Source organism: Pelodiscus sinensis, chromosome 5, assembly GCF_052426305.1.
Source record: "Pelodiscus sinensis isolate ZL-2025 chromosome 5, ASM5242630v1, whole genome shotgun sequence".
Lineage (NCBI taxonomy): Eukaryota > Metazoa > Chordata > Testudines > Trionychidae > Pelodiscus > Pelodiscus sinensis.
Genome location: NC_143056.1, coordinates 56,905,001 through 56,926,485, shown reverse-complemented (window position 1 = coordinate 56,926,485; position 21,485 = coordinate 56,905,001). Strand labels below are relative to the sequence as shown.

At 42.6% G+C, this 21,485-nt stretch overlaps 1 protein-coding gene across 6 annotated transcripts in view; it reads right to left on the bottom strand.

Annotated features, from left to right (window-relative positions):
• The window catches only part of CDIN1 (CDAN1 interacting nuclease 1), a 215,175-nt gene that overhangs the window by 103,402 nt on the left and 90,288 nt on the right, over positions 1-21,485 (bottom strand). For all 6 annotated transcript variants that reach the window (XM_006132709.5, XM_075927024.2, XM_089778454.1 and 3 more), the window contains 3 exons: positions 15,727-15,806; positions 15,339-15,388; positions 2,490-2,557 (listed from right to left, as the gene is read on the bottom strand). In XM_006132709.5, coding sequence (XP_006132771.2) covers positions 2,490-2,557; positions 15,339-15,388; positions 15,727-15,806 — 198 coding nt within the window. The remainder of the gene's footprint in view (positions 1-2,489; positions 2,558-15,338; positions 15,389-15,726; positions 15,807-21,485) is intronic.

The following is a 21,485-nucleotide window of genomic DNA, read 5'->3' as shown; positions in this document are numbered from 1 at the left end:
TCAAAAGCTCCCTCCTCCATTTATGATTACTGCTTTGTAATCACCTGAAAATGGAGCATCCACCAGAACACTCCTCAAAGAAGTGAAGGTTACTCACAAGAGGCATGTCTAGACTTGCTTTCACTTTAGAAAGAAGATATGCAAATTTGGTGCAAATTTGCATATCTTCTTCTGATCCCTTTTTTCAAAAGAGGGTCTTTCGAAAAATAAAGTAGTCTAGACGTGGTTCTTTCGAGAAAAAAAAACAAAACCTTTTTTGAAAGGACCGTTCTTCCTAAAAAAAATTAGGTTGACACGGTTCTTTCAAAAAGGGTTTATTTCTTGAAAGAACCGCCTCCAGACTTTCTTTTTTGAAAGAACCTTTTTCGAAAAAGTGATCAGAAGAAGATATGCAAATTCAGTGTGAATTTCCATATCTTCTTTTGAAAGTGAAAGCAAGTGTAGATGTGCCCAAGGTGCAGAAGTAACTGGAACTCTTGGGGTGCTCCACCACCCACCCTTCTCCTACCTGCTCCCGGGGTCCTACCCACTTCCCACTGCTCAACCCAAATCCCATTCACGCAGTGGATTCCAGACAGTGCAGGGCATTTTGACTGGTTGGGCCCCAGCATAAAGGGAAGCTGCTATTTGTTCCTCGGTCGCTGAGTGTCCAGTGTTCTTGCTTTCCACCCCAGGCAGGAGTGCTCCTCATAGTCTCATTAGGTCCATGAGACACACACTGGGTCCAGGCGCTTTATCTCATGTGTTGACGGAGACCTGTGTAGGCATGTGCTTCCTGGCAACAGTGGCAGCTAAGGGAGAGTAGCTCCCTATATGTGCCTCGACACTCCAGGAATAATTCCCCTCAACCATGGCACTACTGATACTCACCAGCACAGAAGTACACTAGAGGTCTTTAATATCATTTGTATGATTTTTTATTCTTATTACCACTATGGGTTGAAATGCTCTTAATCAGGATTCTCTGGTCTGGCAACATCCATGGTCCAGAATAGATGTTGCAAGGACCTGAGCGTCCCAGTGGCAGGCCAGTGACAAGGATCCCTGTGGAGTTGGCGGGGCCATCCAGCACATGGCAGTGGGGCTGCCCAAGGTGCTGGCTGACCTGGTGTGTGAGTACCTGGTGGGGTTGCAAGCCCTAGTAGCTCAGTGGGGCAGGGAGCTGCAGCTTTCCTACAGGTACTGGAGCTCCAGTGTGGCATGCACAATTTCACTGCAGGTCCTAGAGCTGTAGGGTGGTGCATGCGGCTGTCCCGTGGGTCCTGGAGCTCCAGGGCAATAATGGCTGACCAGCGGGGTGGGCAGGGCAGAGAGGACAACAGATAGTAGGAAGCTAGCCAGGAGGTCAGTGGCTGGGCTAGGGAGGTCCAAAATTACCTCCCTTGGTCCAGGAAAATCCCTCATCCGGGACTGATCAGGTCCCGAGAGTGCTGGACCAGGGAGGTCCAACCTATATGACAGTATTTACAAACTAGAGTCAAAAAAATAGGACTGAGCCTTTCCAGACCCAAACCAAAAAGTTCCTACGCTAGATTTAAAAATTGCACATTTCATGCTCTACTAGTGTAATGTAAATCCTCATTTCTTTAATTTTCCTAAGTTTATGATATGTGAAATCATACTGAATTGATACACTATGTCCTAAGAAATTCCTTTATCCAATAAAATCCTATCCTGTTATAGAAAGAAACTAAATTTGGCATGACTTACTTTTGGATAAATCAATAATAACTTTTATTTATCAAGAAAGCTATTTCTGTTTCTTTTCTAAAAGCTACGAAATTATTTGTTCAATACAGATATTAGTATTAGATGGGACTGTTGTTATCTTTCTACATAAGAAATCTGTTTGAAGAATACGATATTTTACTATTGTATTAGGTTGAAGCTTTCTTATGTTGATAATCTTAATACATAAATTTTTTAAATGTTATCCACTGTATTTAATGTTAATTACTGTATCGTGTTTAAAACTTTTACTGAATTTTCTATCAAGTCATCCTCTAATATCTAAGTGAACATTTTCTAAAATAAAGACAGGAAATGGGAAAGATTTAGTGCATTAGTTCAAAAACATCAGAAACCACAGTTACAGCTAAAAGTGAACTCTTCTGGCAGTTCTTTAATATATAAAGCATTTTCCCACTAATATTTCTCATCTTTTCTTCTAAGTCTCATAAGGCTTAGATTATGGCTAATATCTCATGACACCAAAAGTAATACTGCAGCAGATATTAAAGCATTTTTTCAGTTACTTATTCTATAAAATATTAATTTCAAGCCAGTGCATGTGCTGTATATATGGGGTATTAGGTAACTGAGTTCCTGCTCAGTTCCAAATCAATAAAAGATAACATGTACAGCATCAATCATTTTTTATTCTTCCTTTGCTACATAACACAGCATGTGTTGAGATCTCTCTTTTTTCCTTAAGTAAACAGTCACTGAAGCTATCTTACCATAACTTAGATTCTACTATAGATTCTTACCTAAGAAAGAGAGATTTTTTTCCAGAAGCATTTCTCGCAGCAGGACTTCATGCTCATGCCCAATAGCACTGATGGATTTATGTTAAGGAAAAGCATTATATCAGGGCTCGGCAATGTTTTCAAACAAAAGTACCAAACTACATCAAAGAGCAGTGGCTGGACGAGGGGCCAGATCAGGATCACAGCGGCTGGATTGTGACATCCCCTCCTACCTGTATTGCAGCAGGATGGTGGCCAAACTGTGGGGCCCATCCCAGGATTAGGATGCTGTGGCCAGATAGGAGTAGGGCCCCAGTTGGGACCTTGTTTGCCAGGCTGCCTTGGAGTCTGCCCCAGGAGCACAGTTGTTGGGGACAGACCGTGGCAGTCAAATGGGTGCTGAAGCTGAGTGGCCACAGCCAGCCCCTTTCACTATCCTACCTGGGAGCACGCATGCAACCCCAACAGCATGCCCTCAGCAGGCTCTCGCCACAGCACAGCTGGTTCTTACCTGGGCACACTGCCTTACTTTCATCTCTGATTAAAGGTGAAATAGCCCCCCCCCCCCCAAAAAAAATCTTGACATAAATAATTATGAATTTTTAAATTGTTTAGTTAATTTTTCATTTTAATTTAAAGAGTTGTGTGTATTTTGGGAATGAGAAAAGAGCCATATTTGGTTCCATACAGAGCCATAGGTTGCTGACCCCTGCACTACATGTTCGGAATGAAACTAAATTCAGAACTGATAGAATATAATGCTCTACATCTGTAGGAATGATCAATAATATGCTTTTTAAAAAATTCATGGCCTTTTATGGTGGGTCAAAGTCAGATCCCAAATACTGAGACACCCAAAATCACCAGTTACTTTTGACAATGTATGCCAGTCTTTAAGTAAAAATAAAGGAAAATAAATCTACTTCAAACAAATGAGAAAATGCACCATAAACAACCTGCTTCAATATCCCCACAGGTAGTACTTCACCTTGCTCTCATTTTCTTATCCAAAAGAGCAAAGTATAAGATTAAAATGAGTGCTGATGTAGCTGGTAAGCTGGGGACTGATCTTCAGCTTTATACTCAAAACTATCACTGAAGTTAATGGGACTAAGTATATAAACTATAATTAATTCTGTTATCCAATTCAACAATTTAAGATTTTGTTCTTTAAATACTGAAACTTCTTACATTTAAAGATATACTCTAAAGCCATCTCATGCATCTCACTATACCAAAGCACTGATTCCAGTAATGAAAAACCAGTATTTCAGTGTAGTATCTCTAATCCTTGTTCCACTGGCAGCCTGTTGATCTGAATGTGGTATCACTAAGGCTGTCGAAAATTTGTAGTTAATTCCTGTGATTTACACAAAAAATGTAGCAGTTAAAAAAATTGTTATTAATCACACTGTTAAACAATGGAATACCAATTGAAAAATATTATATATATTTTTTTCTATATTCTCAAATATATTGATTTCTATTACAACACAAAGTATTCCATACTTACTTTATATTATTTTTTATTACAAATATCTGCATTGTAAAAATGATAAACAAAATAAATAGTATTTTCAATGTACCTTATACAAGTACTGTAGAGCAATCTCTTTATTTTTGAAAGTGTTAGTTACAAATGTAGATTTTTTTTGGTTACATAACTACACACAAAACCAAAACAATTTAAACTTTAGATCCTGTCTGTGAGTCCTCTCAATCCTATTTCTTGTATAGTCACCAAGACAAACGAGTTTGTTTACATTTACAGAAGATAATGCTTCCTGTTTAAAATGTCACCTGAAAGTGAGAACATGCATTTGCAAGGCACTTTTGTAGTTGGTGTTGCAAGCCATGTATGTACCAAATATGCTAAACATTGAGATATCCTTTCATGCTTCAGCCACCATTCCAGCGGACATTCTTCCACGCTGATGGTGCTTGTTAAAATAAAATATTATTATTATTATTATTATTAATAAAAAAATTTGTGAATGAACTCCTTGGGGGAGAAGGGAAGGTTACTCACTCTGTGCAGTAACTGGAGTTATTTGAGATGGTTGTCCCCGTGGGTGCTCCCTCATAGGTGCACCAGCGCTGCTGCATCCACCAGTCAAGAGAGCAGTGACTTCCGGCTGGCCGTGTGTGCTAGGCTCTGAAGCAAGACCCCTAGAGTGTGTAATGAACATGCACGGCCAGCCGGATCCTCAGTTCTTCTCTGATCCAGACCCAAGGAGAAACTGAAGCAGAGGGGAGGAGAATTGGTTGGTGGTGGAGCACCCACAGGGACAACTATCTCAAAAGAACTCCAATTACTGGAGTAACCTTCCTTTGTTCTTCAAGGAGTGTCCCCATGGGTGCTCCACCTGAGGTGACTACAGAGCAATGCTTGGAGGCGGAGCCCTTAGAAAGCCTGTTTTGGCTGCTGAAAGTACTGAGCAGCCGAATCGAGTGAAACTGTCTGCATACGATTGAATGGCATAGTGATGAGTGAAAGTGTGAGTGGAAGCCCATGTGGCTGCTCTATAGAACTTGTCTATGGGGATGCTGCGGAGGAAGGTAGTGGAGGAGGCCATTGTCCTCATGGAGTGGCACATACGGCCGAAGGAAGCCGGCTGTTGAATATGGCATAAGCTAATCTTATACAGTCCAAGATCCACTTGGATAGTCTGTTTAGAGATCGGTAATCCCTGAGATCTCTCTGCTGAGGAGATGAACAAGCGAGGGGGGTGGGTGAAAAGAAATTCCACACCCTGTGGGGTGACATAATATTTTCGATCAAGTCTCTGATGTTGATGGGATTGTCGTCAGAGTTTTCCACAGAAGCTTAGCTGGGTCCATCAATGCCTTATTCATGGGTATAGAGAGTCTAGTCTGCACTGAGTCATGAAGGATGTTAGTTAACTTATGCTGTGTATCCGGAGGATGGAAGAGGGATATTTCCAGTTTGTCAATTACCCTCTTAAAAAGGTCCTTAACATTATCCCCCACACCGGTTATTAATGGGGAAGTAAATTTCTCTGCCAACAAGGATGGAGCCGTGTGTATAGGAATGGGGGAGCGTAAGGGCTGTTCCACTCCTGTGGTCTCCATGTCGTCTTCGCATTCAGAGAATTCAGACATGTCCAACAAGTGTAAGTTAGGAGGTTTAGGTTTGGCAGATACATAGTAATGATGCCCCACTTGGGGAACAGGCTGTTGTCTGAATGTAGCTCATGGGTCCCAATATTGCTAACTTAGTGGCATGAATGGTGGTCCCCAGTGCTGCTGCCACTGTTGGGGGTGTACTGGTTTCGGTAAGGAATTCTTAGGCAGAGTAGGTTGAGGTAAGTCTTCTTGCTCAGAGTCACTGAAGTATGGTGATAAAGCCCAGAAGTAGCAGAAAAGGAGGACTTAGAACTACCTGGGGTGCCATCAGTGCTGAAAAGCGGGGTTCCTGGTACTGAGGCTATAGAGCTCTGCCGCTGTGGTGAACTGCGGAAACACAAGAGGTGGGCTCGCTGGCAGTATAGCGCTGCGGGGGGGGGGGGAGAGACACAGGTGTCAGTGCCAGTAGTGTATAAGGCACCAAGAGCAAGCTGGGTGCTCTCAAGGACTTGGTCGGTGCCAGCTGCTCAGTGGGCAGCGCACATGCTGCTGACGGTGCTGCTGCTGATCACATGGTTTTTAGTGCCCGCTTTTTTTCCTGCCAGCATTTTAGCTGGTGCTGGACCAGCAGCTTTATACATCAGCCCCCGCTGTGCAGTAGTGTGAGGAGGGACGAGGCCCCTGCTTGTAGTCGCAGCTTTTATGTGAGCCAGAACCTGAACTTTTAACTGCCCCCCTTGATGCTATAGAGGCAGAAGTGCCATGACTTACATGTCACTTTTCTCGCCAGGGATGTAGACCAGGAGGAAGTCTGAGACCTCCTCTTCACTGAGGGAGATTTCAGTTTGGTGTTCAGGCTTTTAGCTGGAATACCCCTCTCACCCGCCTCTGCTCCTGGTGGACTATGCCTGAGGGAAGAGTTTAGGGGACCAATCTGAAGGAGGTTTCAGTGCTGTCTCCATCTGCAACACACGTAGTTGTAGCTGCCTACCTCTTCTTGTGCACTTAGTCAGTTTCTTGCAGTCCAGACAGCGCTCTGTATTATGGACTTGTCCCAGGCAGCAGACACACAACTATAGAAAGACCACACCCCAGGTACTTTTTAAAGCCAGAAGAGCTGGGCACGACCAGACTAATATTTTGAACAATGGCAACTGCTATAAAAGTGGGGCCACAGGAAGTGGTGGGAATGCTGCCAGACAGAGATCCTTGTTTTTGTTTTTTTGGTATGTATTTTTTCAAGTGAATAGCATCCATTCAGGTGGCTATTAGTTGAAGTTAAGGCTAGCTGAGTAGCTGAAAGGATGGAGAAGATTGAATGTGAAGGGGACTGCTGATCTGTGACTGAAGCAGGTGGCAGTCAGAGAAGAACTGAGGAGCCGGCTGGCTGCGCATGCGCATTACACACAGTAGGCATCTTGCGCCAGAGCCTAGCGCATGCGGCCAGCTGGGAGGGCACTGTTACCAACAATCTCTGACTGATGGAAGCAGTGGCGCTGGTGCACCTAAGATGGAGCACCCCCAGGGACACTCCTTGAAGAAGTACTGCAAATCTCCTGTTGTGTTTTTACCTGCAGTCTGCCATACATTTCATGTTCTAGCAGTTTTGAATGGTGATCCTCAAAGTGTTAATTTTAAGAATACTTTGACAGCAGATTTGACAAAACACAAAGAAGGCACCAATGTGAGATTTCTAAAAATAGATACAGCACTCAAGCCAAGGTTTAGAAATCTTAAATGCTGGCCAAAATCTGAGAGGGACGAGATGTGGATCTTGCTTTCAGAAGTCTTAAAAAAGCAACACCGGGATACAGAAACTACAGAACTTAACTATAAAAGAAAATCAACCTTTTGTTAGCGGCATCTGACTCAGATGATGAAAATGGTCATGTATCAGTCCACTCTGCTTTGGAATGTTATTGAGCAAAACCCCTCACCAACATGAAGATTATGTCCTCTGAAGTGCTGGTTGAAGCATGAAGGGACATATGAACTTTTAGAACATCTGGTAGGTAAATATCTTGTAACACCAACTACAATGGTTTCCCTGAAAACCACTGTTCTCACTAGTAAACAAGAAGCAGGAAGCATTATCTCCTGAAAATTGTAACCAAACTTATTCGTCTGAGTGATTAACTGCATAAGGGCTCAGTAGACTTTCAGCTTTAACGTTTTATATGTGTTATTTTCGAATGCAGCTATTTTTTGTACATAATTTTACATTTGGAAGTTCAACTTTCATGGTAACGACACCTCACTATGGAACTTGAATTAGGAGAATTGAAAATACTATTTCTTTTGCTTTTTACAATGCAAATCTTTGTATTAAAAATAAATATAGAGTGAGCATTGTATGGTTTGTATTCTGTGTTTTAATGGAAACCAATATACATAAATATGTAGAAAACGTCCAAAATAGTTAAATGGTATCCCATTATTGTTTAACCAGCACAATTAAAATGCATGATTAATCATCATCATTTTTAAAAATTGCTTGATCGCTCTAATTATCATTAAAAAGCACAAGGTCACAACTTAGATGTTTCCAGTGTCTTTGTCCAGGGTTAAAATGCTAGTCCTTCAAAGATCTAATTCAGTGGTGGGGAACCTTAAGCCTGGGGTCTAGATGTGGCCCCTGGCTTGCATGGATATGGCCCCTGAGACTCAGGGCCCCCCAGCATTGTTGCATTGGGGCCCCAATTTCATTGCTTCCCCACTGTGGGGCTGGAGCACACAAAATCTAGTAGCCTGTCCCTCCCCCCCGGCTCTGGTGTGCAAAGAGAACGTGAGGAGTGTCTTTCTCCCTCATTTGGGGGCCACATCAATTATTGTTTTTTTTTTTGCTTCTCACTGGTGTGTGGCTCCCGACCCAAAAAACATTCCCCACCCCTAATCTAATTGATCGGAAATTTTGTAAAGGAGATCCTGTAAATGAAACTTTAAAACAACTACAATTCATTATTCTGCTTAAGACATACAAAGTGATAAACTGAAGAATTACCATTATAATTAACTCCTCTATATTTTATCAGCACTTACTACTGAACTGCAAAAAAGCCAATCATAAGAAAATACTTTATACATATACATCATGTCCTACATTAAACTATGCTAGCAATGACAGAACCAAAAAAGGAAAATGAATGATGGCAAAAATGCAAGACAAATACTGCAAACAGAACTGATAATGCACCATAAGCAGAAACACTTAGACTTAGTCTATAATAATACCTATTATTGATGTACAGCAGTGACCATGGGGCAAAACTTGTAAATAACCTCACAAGCCATTTTCTGCTCATGCAATCCAACAGCCTAGTTTCCCGTAAGCCTCTGAACTATTACTGAAAAATAGCCTCCTGGCATTTACAAAGAGGTTGACTTCATACTTTAGCCCATGCATATATAATTAGATAGTTATATTTAAAATCAATATGTAATCCTTCAGAAGACATTATGCTTTTAAAACCTTAACTTTAAATTGATTTTTAACTATTTTATGTGCCTTAAAATTAGCATCTAATTCAGCAACATACACTCTCAGATAATGCATTCACACAGCCAAATATCACCAAACTTTACTGTAACAATCTTTGTTCGACAAACTTTTCATGATTCCTAACAATTCCATTATTTTTGGTGCAAGCTGATTTGAAATATGTATGCGGAGGAGGGAGGGAGGAAATGGCACACTACAGATTACACAATACATTATTTCCTAACAATTTAATATATAGCAAAGATGTGTAGAATAGCGCATCTTTTTTGTGATAAAAAAGTTAATGTTTACAGCTTAGAAGCATATATTGCTTCTTCACAACAAGACTACGTCATGTGCAAAATTTTGAGTAACAGGCCTTATGAGTAAAAACCCCTTTAAAAGACAAAGCATGACCTGCACTGCTTGGCCCCAGCCATCGGCTGTTCACCAACAGGGGCCTTTTTGACAGGGCCACTGCCCAGCAGGGCCTCCTCCTCTGGTGTCCGTATTGGCTACGGCCGAGGGCAAGGCGAATGGTTTGGATTCCAGCTTTGGGGCAACAAGTGGCCAGCAACATTCACAGGCCTACCTCCAGCCAATCACTCTGTTACAAGTTTGGCCGCACCCCTGTGGCCAAGCTGCAATATAATGTCTCTGGTGCTTGTTTCCGCCCCCTTCCCCGCCCGTGGTCATTTCGGAGCATAATTGTCCCTGTTATCAGACCCCTCCCTTTCCATGTTATGGAAAACAATGTGCGAGGCACATCTCATTGTCCTGACAAAACCAACCCCTTACCTTTCTGCAACTTATGATAAGGTAAGGTTAGTCATCTTGTGCACAAACTGTAGTTCTTCGAGATGTGCCTCCGTGGATGCTCCATTCAGGTGTATCAGCACTGCTGTGCACCAGACCGGTTATTCTTAGTAGCAGTCTTCTGGCCACTGGTGTGTGCCACGCTATTGCGCAATTTCACCAAATGACAGTTGAGCACGCTCAAGTGGCTGTTCCCTACATTCCTTCTCTGTGCTGGACTGTGATCTCCTGGAGCAGAGGGGAGAACGGTGGGTGTGGAGCACCTATGGGGACACATCCCAAAGAACTCCATTTACTGCACAAGGTGAGTAACCTTCCCTTCTTCTTCGAGGGTCCCCGTGGGTGCTCCACTCAGATGACTATGCAGCAGTATTCCTGCTTGGCAGTGGGAGCTCCGTGGAACCAAGTTGAACGTCCAAATCCAGTGGCTGAGTCGGCATGAGATTACATTTGTCCATGTTCAGTAAGAACCCTAGGTTGTCAAACACCTCTCAGGTTGATTGCTCCAAGCGTTCCGTGTCATCGTAGGTGGATGCCATGATTAAATAGTCGTCCAGATATGGAAAGATGTTTATTCATTCCTGTTGTAGGTGCGCTGCTACCATGGACAGGATCTTGGACAATACTCTGGGTGCCATGGATAATCTGAAAGGGAGTACCCTGTACTGAAAACGTAAGTCTTTGATGGTGAACTTAAGGAATCACCTGTGGGCCGGGTGAATTGAGACATGGAAATATGCGTCCTTGAGGTCGAGGTTAGCTAGCCATGATCCTTTCTCTAAGGCAGGTATAATCTGTGCCAACTTGACCATCTTGAACCACTGGTATTTGATTAACCGATTCAACCCCCGGAGGTCTAAGATGGTTCCCCCTCTACCCTCATTGCATCTAGCCGTTTGATTTCTTTGTCATAACCTGGGGTACTGTTGCTGTTGTTGTCCCCTCTGGTTAGCTGTCTCAACCACGAGTGAGTTTGGTGTGGGGTGAGAAAATAGGAATTCAACGTCAGCGGATGCAATGTAGTATTTCTTGTCCAGCTTCCTCTCTGTTGGGGACATCAATCCCAGAGTTTTCCAAATGGTCTTGGCAGGATCTATCAGAGTGTTGTTCATCAGGAAAACTATTCTATTATGTTGAGGCGAGATGAATATGTCAGTGAAATGTTTTTTCTGGGACCCCTCGGAGAGCTTTATGTCAAGCGTGTCCATCACCCTCCTAAACAAGTCTTGAAAACGCCTGTTGTCATCCCTCTTTATCGGTGACATGGGCAGGCTCTGAGCATCCATCGTGGAGTAGGAGGTGTTAGGTGGGATAGAGGAACTCTGCGTGTCCTACTCCATTGATGAGTTGCTATCAGAATCTGTTTGATCCCTGTCTGTTCGTGGTCATGAGTGCACCTCAGCTGACTGAGTTATCAGGATCAATGCGCTGTTAGGGAACTGTTGGGTCCTATACGGTGCCCAAGGATTCCAATATGCCCACTGTTGTGGGGGGCAGGGGCGAAAATCGGTGGAGGCATCCAACTGTGCCATTTGGCAAGCCTACAATTGCTGGTGCTGCACATCCGTATGCGTAGGCACCCACGAGGGGTGTCCCTCCTCATCCTCACTGAATCTGGCCGATGTCCGTGATGCTGGTGTTGAGGAGGAGAGCGCCTAGAGCATGGTGTGCCATCGGTACCGAACAATGGAGAGCACGGTACCGGCGGTACTGTAAGATCCACCTCCATCATGAATGTCAGGACCGAGATCTGAGAGCCCAGCACTGCACTGCTCCTGGCAGCTGTTTGCATATGCACCACCAGAACTTTAAACTGTGTCTGTACCGGTGATACCGAGTGTTTACTGACACACGATATTCTACAGCTCTGGGGCTTGCCAGTGTTCTTACTGTTCCACAGTACCGCAGTTTCCACCAGTACCGGGTTCCTCAGGGGGGAGCCTGGGGCATGTGAGGCAAATCTGTGCTTCCCAGGAGGCTTGTCTGTAAGCTGGATCCTTTATCCTGCTTCTGTAAGCCCTGTTTGGTCTTAGCAGCCTGCTTAACTTTCTTTGAAGTGCGAGGCTGAGGTTCAGCAGTGGACCAGGAATGCTTTGAGCTCTGCTCCATTTTCCGGTTTCTAGCATGTCCCCTCCAGGGAGTGCTACTGTTGCTTTCTTCCCCAATGGGATTATCCCTGGGAGAAGGTGAGCAAGGCTGTGGCTCAGCCATACTGTGTTGAAACAACAGTTTCCTTTGGAGCTCCCTTGCCCTCTTCGATTGCAGGGCGAGCCATTGGCTATGAGGACAGAAGCTAACAGGGTGATCTCTCCCTAGGCAGCACAGACACTGTTCACGCCCATCTGCTGGTGCAATTGAGGTTCCACACCTTGAGAACCTTTTAAAGCCCACAGGTGCAGGCATGGCAGGTACAGGATCATGACAAGTCCTGTTGGGGAGTGGGACGTTGTGGCAGGAGCCGCACGCCGCTTCCCCTGCTTGTCTTTTCCTCGCTCTTGTCTTCTCCTCTGATATTGATTTACTGTCTATCTCTTTCTCTCATCCCTTCCCCCCCCCCGTAAGTGAAGGATAAGAAAGACTGAGGGAAATGCGACCAAAGCCAGCGGTGGTTAAGAAGGAACTGAGAACACAGCCGCTGGCACATGCTCAACTGTCATTTGGGTGATTGCACAATAGTGCGGCACACGCCGGTGGATGGAAGACTGCTCATAAGAATCACCGGTCTGGTGCACAGCGGCACTGACACACCTGAATGGAGCTCCCACAGGGACCCTCAAAGAAGAGGAGGAAGCAGTATAACAAATTTGGTGGTCCTAGCTCTGACTTAAGGAGGAATTCTTGAAAAAATGGATTCATTGACCGACAGACAGATACTATATATTTTAGAAACATTGTGCATGAGAAATAGACTAAAGGCCTAAACATGCTTTCATTAAATTTAATGGGAGCAGTATTGTGCCCATACCATACACCAGTGTTCCTCAAATTGGGACTAGGACCTGCTTTGGGAAAGCTGCTAATGGGCCCATGTGCTTTGTTTATCTAAAGGGTCTGTAGCCATGTAGCCTCATGGTTCCCATTGGCTCCGGTTCACTGTTTCCAACCAAGGGAGCCATGGAAGTGGCATGGCCCAGGCCACCACTTCCCATAGGTCCTTTGGCTGGAAACTGTAGTCAGCTGTACAACGCTCCCCTCCCCCCCTCTCCCCGGAGTGTGGCTGGCTGGACACAAATTCCTGTTCCTCCCCCCGTCTCTTGTATTTCTAGCTCTTTCAGCTGCGGATTAAGCAAGTTTCCTGTTGAACAAATGTGGTTTAGGCAGTTCCTGTTATGGAGAGACCTGATGTTAGCAGCCTGCCTGAAAGAGTAACATTATTTTAATATAATTAATTGTATTCCTGCTTATGAATATGTATGTGTGCATGAGGAAGTGTGAATGAGAACCGCCAATCATATGGCAAAACAGCATGTAATACCTTTTATAGATTAAATTAACGTGACAGGAAGCCAGGTGTCGCTCTCTCTCTAGGACAAGATATAACAGCATGCCAAGCCTGGGACTAGACTGGAAGCAGTAGATTTCGCATGGCTCCAAAGAGACTCTTTGTCCCTAGGGAATTCTTGTCATCTTGTGGCCTGATCTGTGGGAGCTGTTGCCTGGCCAGTTACAGCTGCTTGTGAAATCGGAAGTAATCTATGCCGCACCTGCAACCTGCCTCTAAACTGCCAATATGAATGTGATGTGTCTGAGTACCACTGTACCCTTAAGAATCTGTACTAATAAACAAATTTCAGTACTGCTTCAGATCACCCTTTGTCTGGGCTTTATTCCTTGACTGATTCCAAGGACAGATAACAGAAACAGAACCAATGGAAACTGTGAGGCTCCATGGCTATGGACCCTTTAAGTAAAAAAAGGGGCATGGGCCCACTAGCGACTGTCCCAAAGCAGGCCCCATCTGCACACAGTGGGCGGAGCCCAGCTAGAGGAGCCCCAATTCACCCAGGGCATGATAGGCAGGGTCAGATCAGCAGGACTTTGGCCGGCCAGGTTGATGGAGCCCCTAGCCCATGGTGAGCAGGCCAGCAGAACCCCAATTGCAGCGGCCTCTTCCAGGAGCAGACCCCCCTAAGGACCCAGCGTCTGCTGCTCTGCACCAGCCTGTTTAACTGGTTACATTATATAATTTTAATTAACCAGTTAATCATTTTAAGGGATATTTACATCCCTATTCTGCACATGGGTGGAAAAGATCAGAGGGAACATTGGTCGACATGGGTATATATGTGCTGCCTCCAATGCTGATCCAAGAGGTACTGCACTCAAGGAAAAATTTTCCGACAATCATCCATGCAGCATGCATACATCTAAATGGAACAGACATGAGCAATCAAAGAACTCTCTGGGACTAAGTGAGGAAATCTACTCACCATCCTGCACACTGGTTACAAGGCCACAAACTGAAGGTTTCTCTTCCAAGCACAGGCTGAAATAGATCATTAACCTCATTCATATGCCCAATAAAGTGCTTTTGGGCCACTGAATTTGTCGCCTCCCCAATATAACCTTACATCCTCAATTATTCAGGCCTGTTCAGAATCCCCAATGTGCTGAACACACAAAGCATTTACCCTTCCTTCACAATACTTAGCTTATTGTGGACATGCGTCAAATTCCCTCCTGCCTTCAAAAACAGGTCTTTTTCCATGCCTTATGTGACACATCACCTTCACATTGGTGACAAAGGGTGGGTCCAAGTGTTCTGGCTGGGTCTGCAGGCTTCAGAGAGGGGCTGGGGTGTAGTAGTAGGTACAAACTCTGGAATGGAGGTTGGGGGAGAGAGTGTTACAGGCTCTGAGCTGGGAGTGTGGGCTTGGGGGTGAGGCCAGGGACGAGGACTTTGGAACATATGAGGGTGTTCAGGGCTGAGGTGGGCTCAAAGTGGGGTAGAGGATTGGAACTTGGCCTTACCTGGGGAGGCTTTGGGCCGGGGCTGATGGGGAGAGACTCTGCCAGTTGTGGCAAGTCCAGGGCATGGGGAGAGATCTCTCCCCACTGCTGCCCTGAGCCTTTGCTTGGTGTGTAATAGTTCCTGTGTGGCGTTTAACAGGAAGCTGCACGGTTGCACAGTTTAGGGAGAACTATGCTTATGCCCTACTTTCCTTGAAGAGGAGGAGAAAAGAGCTGCACTGCTATGTCAGATGCAGCATTTAAATTTTAAATCAGAACTTGAAAAGCACTTGAAAACATCCAAAAGGTTTCAACTAAGAATACGCATGTACAGCTGCTGAACTTTTTTTGGCGTAATTTTAGTGAAATGGCATAAGAGAAAGGACTGCAGTGACCCTCTAACTAAATGGGATGTAAAACAGAGAGTATGAAATGTGTTTTGTGAAGCAGAACTTGGTGTCAGGTTAAAGCTAGACACATCTCCTCCACAGAGTCTAAGCTTGTCAATTGTGCACCTAAAATTTTATGGGAAAGGATACTGTTTGATGCTGTCCACCAGTGGTCCATAACAACAGTCATTCACAGTACACTGCAGACAAATAAGGGTAGTAGTATATTAATGGTCAGCTACAAAACTATTATAGTTAAACAATACCCTAAAAACAATAATTACTTTTCCTCGAAGAGGCTATCAAAATCTGTTTGGATATAATCATAGAAAACAAAAATTGCATACTTTTTATTCACTATAAAAGCTAGCTATTAAAAAGTGAAATGCTTTCCTCGCAAATATTGCATTGCCATTTATGGTGCACCCTGACCTCAGTGATAGTTTATGATGACAGTAATTAAATGAGGTTTAAAATCCTTTACTCTGCTAGGCAGATAACAGCACTGCCACGGAAAAAAGATCGCTGTGATTAATACCTGATAGACCTGATTTGCTAGAACTCCATCTGGAATCAGGGAAGGGTCTCGCAGCATACTATTTATAAGCGTCTTGGAGGCTATGTAAGAAAAAGAAAATTGTTAGCTTAACAAACATATTACTATCCAGCTGTCAAAAAGTGAAATATATTTTTAAAAAGGAAAATGTTGGTTACACTGATAAAATGAGGTTACTTTAGCTATAACTGAAGGTTGTTCAAGATTTGTGATCCCTACCTGTATGTCACTAAGGATTATGAGCATGTCCTAGGTGCCCAGAGGTGGAGCTTTTGAATGTAATAGTTTGTCGGAGTGATAAAGGGTGTGGCAGGCCACCAGCATCTACAGTTCCCTCTTTGCTGTGGAGCTGCTAAATCCACAACAGAGGGGAAAGACGGTGAGTTAGGAAATGTTAGGACAGTGAATTAGGAACGAAGGACGGTGAGTTAGGTCCTTAGCACTGGTACCAGAAGACTCTGATGGAGATTCTGCAATAGGGTGCACTTTTTGCCTGTTCAGGCTGATGTACAGAGATGACGGGGTTTCCCCAGCTAGGATCTGATGATGGTCCCATGGCACCTCCATAAGGTGTTTCCAGAGGCAGAGGGTATGGGCAGGAAAAGAGAGGCAAGTGCTGCACCTGGGTGCAATGTTGGCTTCCCTCACGCATAACAAGCAGTGCTATTTCTCATTACTGATGAAAAACAAGCAAGGGCAGGACATGCTGGCTTTATATCCCGATGTCTTTGGCATAATTCAGTACCCATGCCTGGCTATTGGGAGGTGGGGAAAGGTGTAAAGTTTGGCAGGAAGCACTGTTGAGATGGTGTCCCAAGTGCTAACTCGGGTATGAAAGGAAGAACTAGAGGAAAAAAAACCCAAAATGCAAAATAAGAAATCTAAACTATTAACAGCACTATGGATAGCTTTAAAAAGGAGATTAGGAGTAGAAGCTCTGATTTGGACAATGTGGTGGTAAGAAGGAACTAGAGGAGCTGGTGGCCTACCACGCGCTTTATCGTCCTTGGCAAGGCCATAAGGCGGCAGTGGGCATTCACAGACCCCTGAAGAGTACTACTTCCAAATGCTATGGCTCTAAGAGAATGTGCATGACCCTCAAGTGAAACACAACAGAAACCATTACTCAAAGAACTCTATTACACAAAAAAGCAGTTGCAGTATATTCTCCTCCATTTGTTAGTCACTTCTTTCTTATATGATTTCATTCTGATAACTTCAGAACCACAAAGGCATGTTATAAACACAGGGCCAAATTCTGACTTAAGTTATACTTGTGCAACCCTATTCCGCAAAGCAGTATGCACAGGAATATGTTCTAGGAAAACATCTTAAATTTTAAAAAGCAAGAGGTTAAGATTAGAGGAGGAAGATAAATAGAACTTCAAACAGGTGTTAATTATATTAAAGACAGTTGTATGACCAGTTTTAGTGGTATTTTGGGACCTGAAGATTCCACTTTAACACTTTCTACATTTTTGCTGCATATGTTCATTAGCAGCACATTTATTTACTCTCACTTCAAATATGCTAATCTAAACTCAGAAAACAGAAAAAACTAAATGATAGAATGAATAAATAGATAAATAAAGTCTCATAAGCAATATTCTTTGTCTTATTTTTTCACAATGTAATTTATTCTTGTCGATCAAATGGGCTTTTCAATGATCACTATCAGGAAATTGTTTTATATTTAAATATAATCTCTGTAAAAGTCCAGCAGCTATTGTCTCTGTGGACTGCTAATCTGAGCAATGTTGCATAACAATTTATAATAAGAATCATAAGATTTTTAGAACTGTTCCTGTTTCAGAATTTATAATATAGTAGTAAAAATATTTAGAATCCCTTATTAGCTCCAAGTTACAGAAATTGAAATAATGTGGCTTACACTTGGTTATATTATATGTGGAACATAAGATTTCTGAAAGAACATGTTATATAAAAATCAAATAAATGTATGAAATTAACTACAGAAAAACATGTAAGTTAAATAATATATTCCCAGAACACTTCTTGGATACCATTATGTGCAAGACTGCAAAGATAAATCATAAAATAATTTTAAAATGTTACATCAACAACAAACTCAGTTCAACTTTAGCATTCTTCATTTTAAAATAAATAGTATCAATTAAGTAGACAGACTTTTAAAAACAGTAAGGATAATATAAAAAGTTTGAAGTATGAATACACTCCATCATATATTACAAAATGGTATATAACTTAAGAGGAAACGTGGAAGAAAGGTGAGGTCCGAGAATAGATAACACGGGATATAAATCAGGTATAAACAAGGTCACTACCTGGACTTTTAGGCTATGTCTAGACTATATCTCTCTTTTGAAAGAGGGATGTAAATTAGGCAGTGCAAATGAAGCGCAGATTTAAATATCCCACACTTCATACGCATATTTGCATCTGAATGCTGTTTCAAAAAAGGTTATTTCGAAAGTGAAACCGCAGTCTAGATGAGGTTCTTTAGGAAAAAACCCTTTTCCAAAAGAGCCCGTAATCCTGAAAAAATGAGGGATGTAGTCTAGACATAGCCTCAGACATACATCAGTAATGACTGAAAGTTAGTATCTGAAGGTTTTTCAAATAATCAGCACAAATGAGTTGGAGGCAATTTCTTGCAGAAATGCATCCATAATACAAAAAACTGCCAAGCTTCACAAACTTGTTGGTAATCTAGCAAGAAAGGCCGGGGACTCAACAGGACTAGAAGCTAAAAAGCTTTATCACAAGAGAGAACAAATACAATTTTAGGCACATTGAAACACACTGTCAGAAGGGCCTGGGATTCTTCTGTGGTTATGATACTGGACTAAGGCCTGATCTAGACTAGAAAATGTTACCAGCATAACTATACCAATTAAGAATAGGAAAAAAAAATCGTATTCCCATCCAACATACATAGCTTTGCTAACAGGAGAAAGAGTGTAAATATATTTATACCAGCCCAAAAGTCCTGCCAGCACACTTATTCTTTTGGGGGAACTTGTATAAACTATGAGAAATAACTTTTTCTCCATTATAAGTTGTAACTCCACAAAGAGAGTCTGCAAGTATAGTTTACTAATATATCTCATCAGCAAACTCTTTCTACTTGTTGAAGCTCCCTTGTCCGGCACCCTCGGGACCCAGTTGGTCCCAGATAAAGGATTTTGTCAGACCAAGGGAAATCATTTCTGGCCCCTCTGCTGCAAGCCCCACTCCCTTCTCTGCTGCCCTACCAGGCTTTTGACTACCTGCTTCCCCCACCCGCAGTCCAGCTGAGCCACATACTGGGAATTCCAGCTCCTTCCCCCTCCTTCCTTCCAGCCTAGCTGAGCCACATGCCGGGCTCCTGCCCTCCCCCCATCCGCAGCCTAGCTACATCGTGCTGGGTTCCTGCCCCCTTACCCTGCATCATGCCAGATTCCCACCCCACCCTTGAAATGTACTGGAACTCTCTGATTCTGGAATATCCATGGTCCTGTAGGACCACGGATGTTGCTGGACCAGAGAGTCCCAGTTTATAGAGATACAACTTGTAATGGAGACAAAGACTGAGATTTGAGAGATTCTCTGCTTTGCCATAAACTTCCTTTTGGGCAAGTCACCTTGTCTCTCAGTTTTTCATTTCTCCTTCTTTAAAAAAGAGACTAAGTACTATTATTTTTCCTCCTATCCTTTGTCTCTCTGCACCATTGATGCTTTGGCTATATAGACATATTTATATTTTATCCACCACGGTTTGCACCTCATATCCCAAAGTTTAAGGTTCACAAATGAATTCATCTTACAAAGTTCTGTTCTCTCATGATATATTTCCTACTTTTTGCAGTGGAAAGAAACTGAAGACTGAGAGCATTTAGCATTCAAGCTATGAGTGAAATAAGCATTTTTTTTTTAAAGAAAAAACTTTTTATATATTCTTAGAATTGGAATGAAGAAAATGTATGAAAACCTTAACTCGAGGAGGCTTTGCTGATCTGTGATTGATGAAGGGCTCCTTCTGGAATGCGTGGGATATAAATATCCCATTTCTCCTCCTTTCAGTGTACATGGTTGGTCAGTGACCCCACCATTTCCTCTTCCACCCCTTGCCTCCACTTATGTAAGTCTCCCTTTCCTCTCTCCTCTTACAACCCAAATGCAGTAGGGACACTTTAAAGGAATCCTGACCCCTTTTATTCCTGCTGGCCTGGCAAAGACCCACCACATTCAGCTGTGGTGAGTGACAGAAACATGCATTTGAACAAAATATAAGACTGAAAAAGGCAAAAATTGGGCAATAACATTGTTAGTGACATGGTAGTATTTAATGCACAGCAAGATTGCAAAAATTAACAATATTCACCATTGAAAAAATTGTACTTGGAGGGGATCTGATTGATGAATTCAGAATTATGAAAGTTCTATGTGAAAAACACTTCTCCTCTTCTACCTTGTCCCATAAACCCATTTAAAAGCTTACAAATGAAATTAGTGGCCAGTAAATTTAGAAAAAAAATAGAAGTAAACATTTTTTAACATGGTATATAATCAACCAATGGAATTCAGTGCATCAGGAGACTATCCAAACAAACATCAAGGCTGGATTTAGGAGAAAGTTGAATTATTTATGATCAACAGCTCTGTTGGTAGTTATGCATCTTAAGATACACTGCTTGCACTTCCCACTTGAGTAAACTGATCACTACAAAGGACAAGGAAGATTTCAGTTTCATCCCATGAACTTCACTGCACAGTCAGTAAGGTTTATTATCAGATTTTTACCTTTGCGTGAAGCATTAAGAATTGGCCACTATTGAAGGCAAGATAATCAGACCAGCTACATTTGGCAAAACTGTTTCTAGAATCACATTCTAAGCCAGGGCTATTCAACATATGGCCCGCAGCTGTTTGTCTGTGGCCTGCAGTGCGGTTTGGGTTTATGCAGAGCTCAACACGCGGTGTGCAGGTGGGATCCTTTGAACATGGCCTCCACTGAGAACACGCTCCACAATGGCGAATCAATATAATGGTCTTCTGTTGATATGGATTTTAATAGTTAAATGCCTGGATTGTCATTGCTCATTAAAAGTAATGTTATATGGGTGGAAATCAGGTAAATATTGCATTTTATTAATATCAGCAGAACGGACTTAAACAGGGTCTGTGTGTTATGTAGTCTAGCCTTAATCTTTGTATTTATGCCTATAAGTGCGAAAGAAGCTATTTGCATACATCTGCATGTATATGCAACTACACTTAAGTTGCGGCCCTTGGCATGTGCTGTATCATTGTGGCCCCTGGGGCTTCCAAAGTTGAGGAGCCCTATTCTAAGCAGTAATGAATAACAGTGTATTTGCCAAATCTGCTTTTTAATTTAAACAATTTTCTGAAACAGCTAACATCGAAGTGTAAACTGACACTTGGTTACAAAAATATAATGTTATTAAAAAACGAAGTTTCACTGTAGTAAAATACCTCCAGCAAGGTATGTTTAGGTTTTGGAAAATACTTCCAAAAATTGAGTCCAAGAGCCAGATATGTCTCTTCTTACACAACTTTTGCCAAACTTATGTGGGGAAAAATTAGATTAGCAACCTTCAAGCAAAACAAAGCCACATATTTTCACAATATTTCCTCATCCTTTGGTTGCATTTCTTTAACTTTGTATAATTACAGAAAGACTTCAAAATATCATGTCATCTTTATAGTATGAATCTCTTCCTCCCGCCTTCAACATCCCTGTACTAGGTCATGTATTT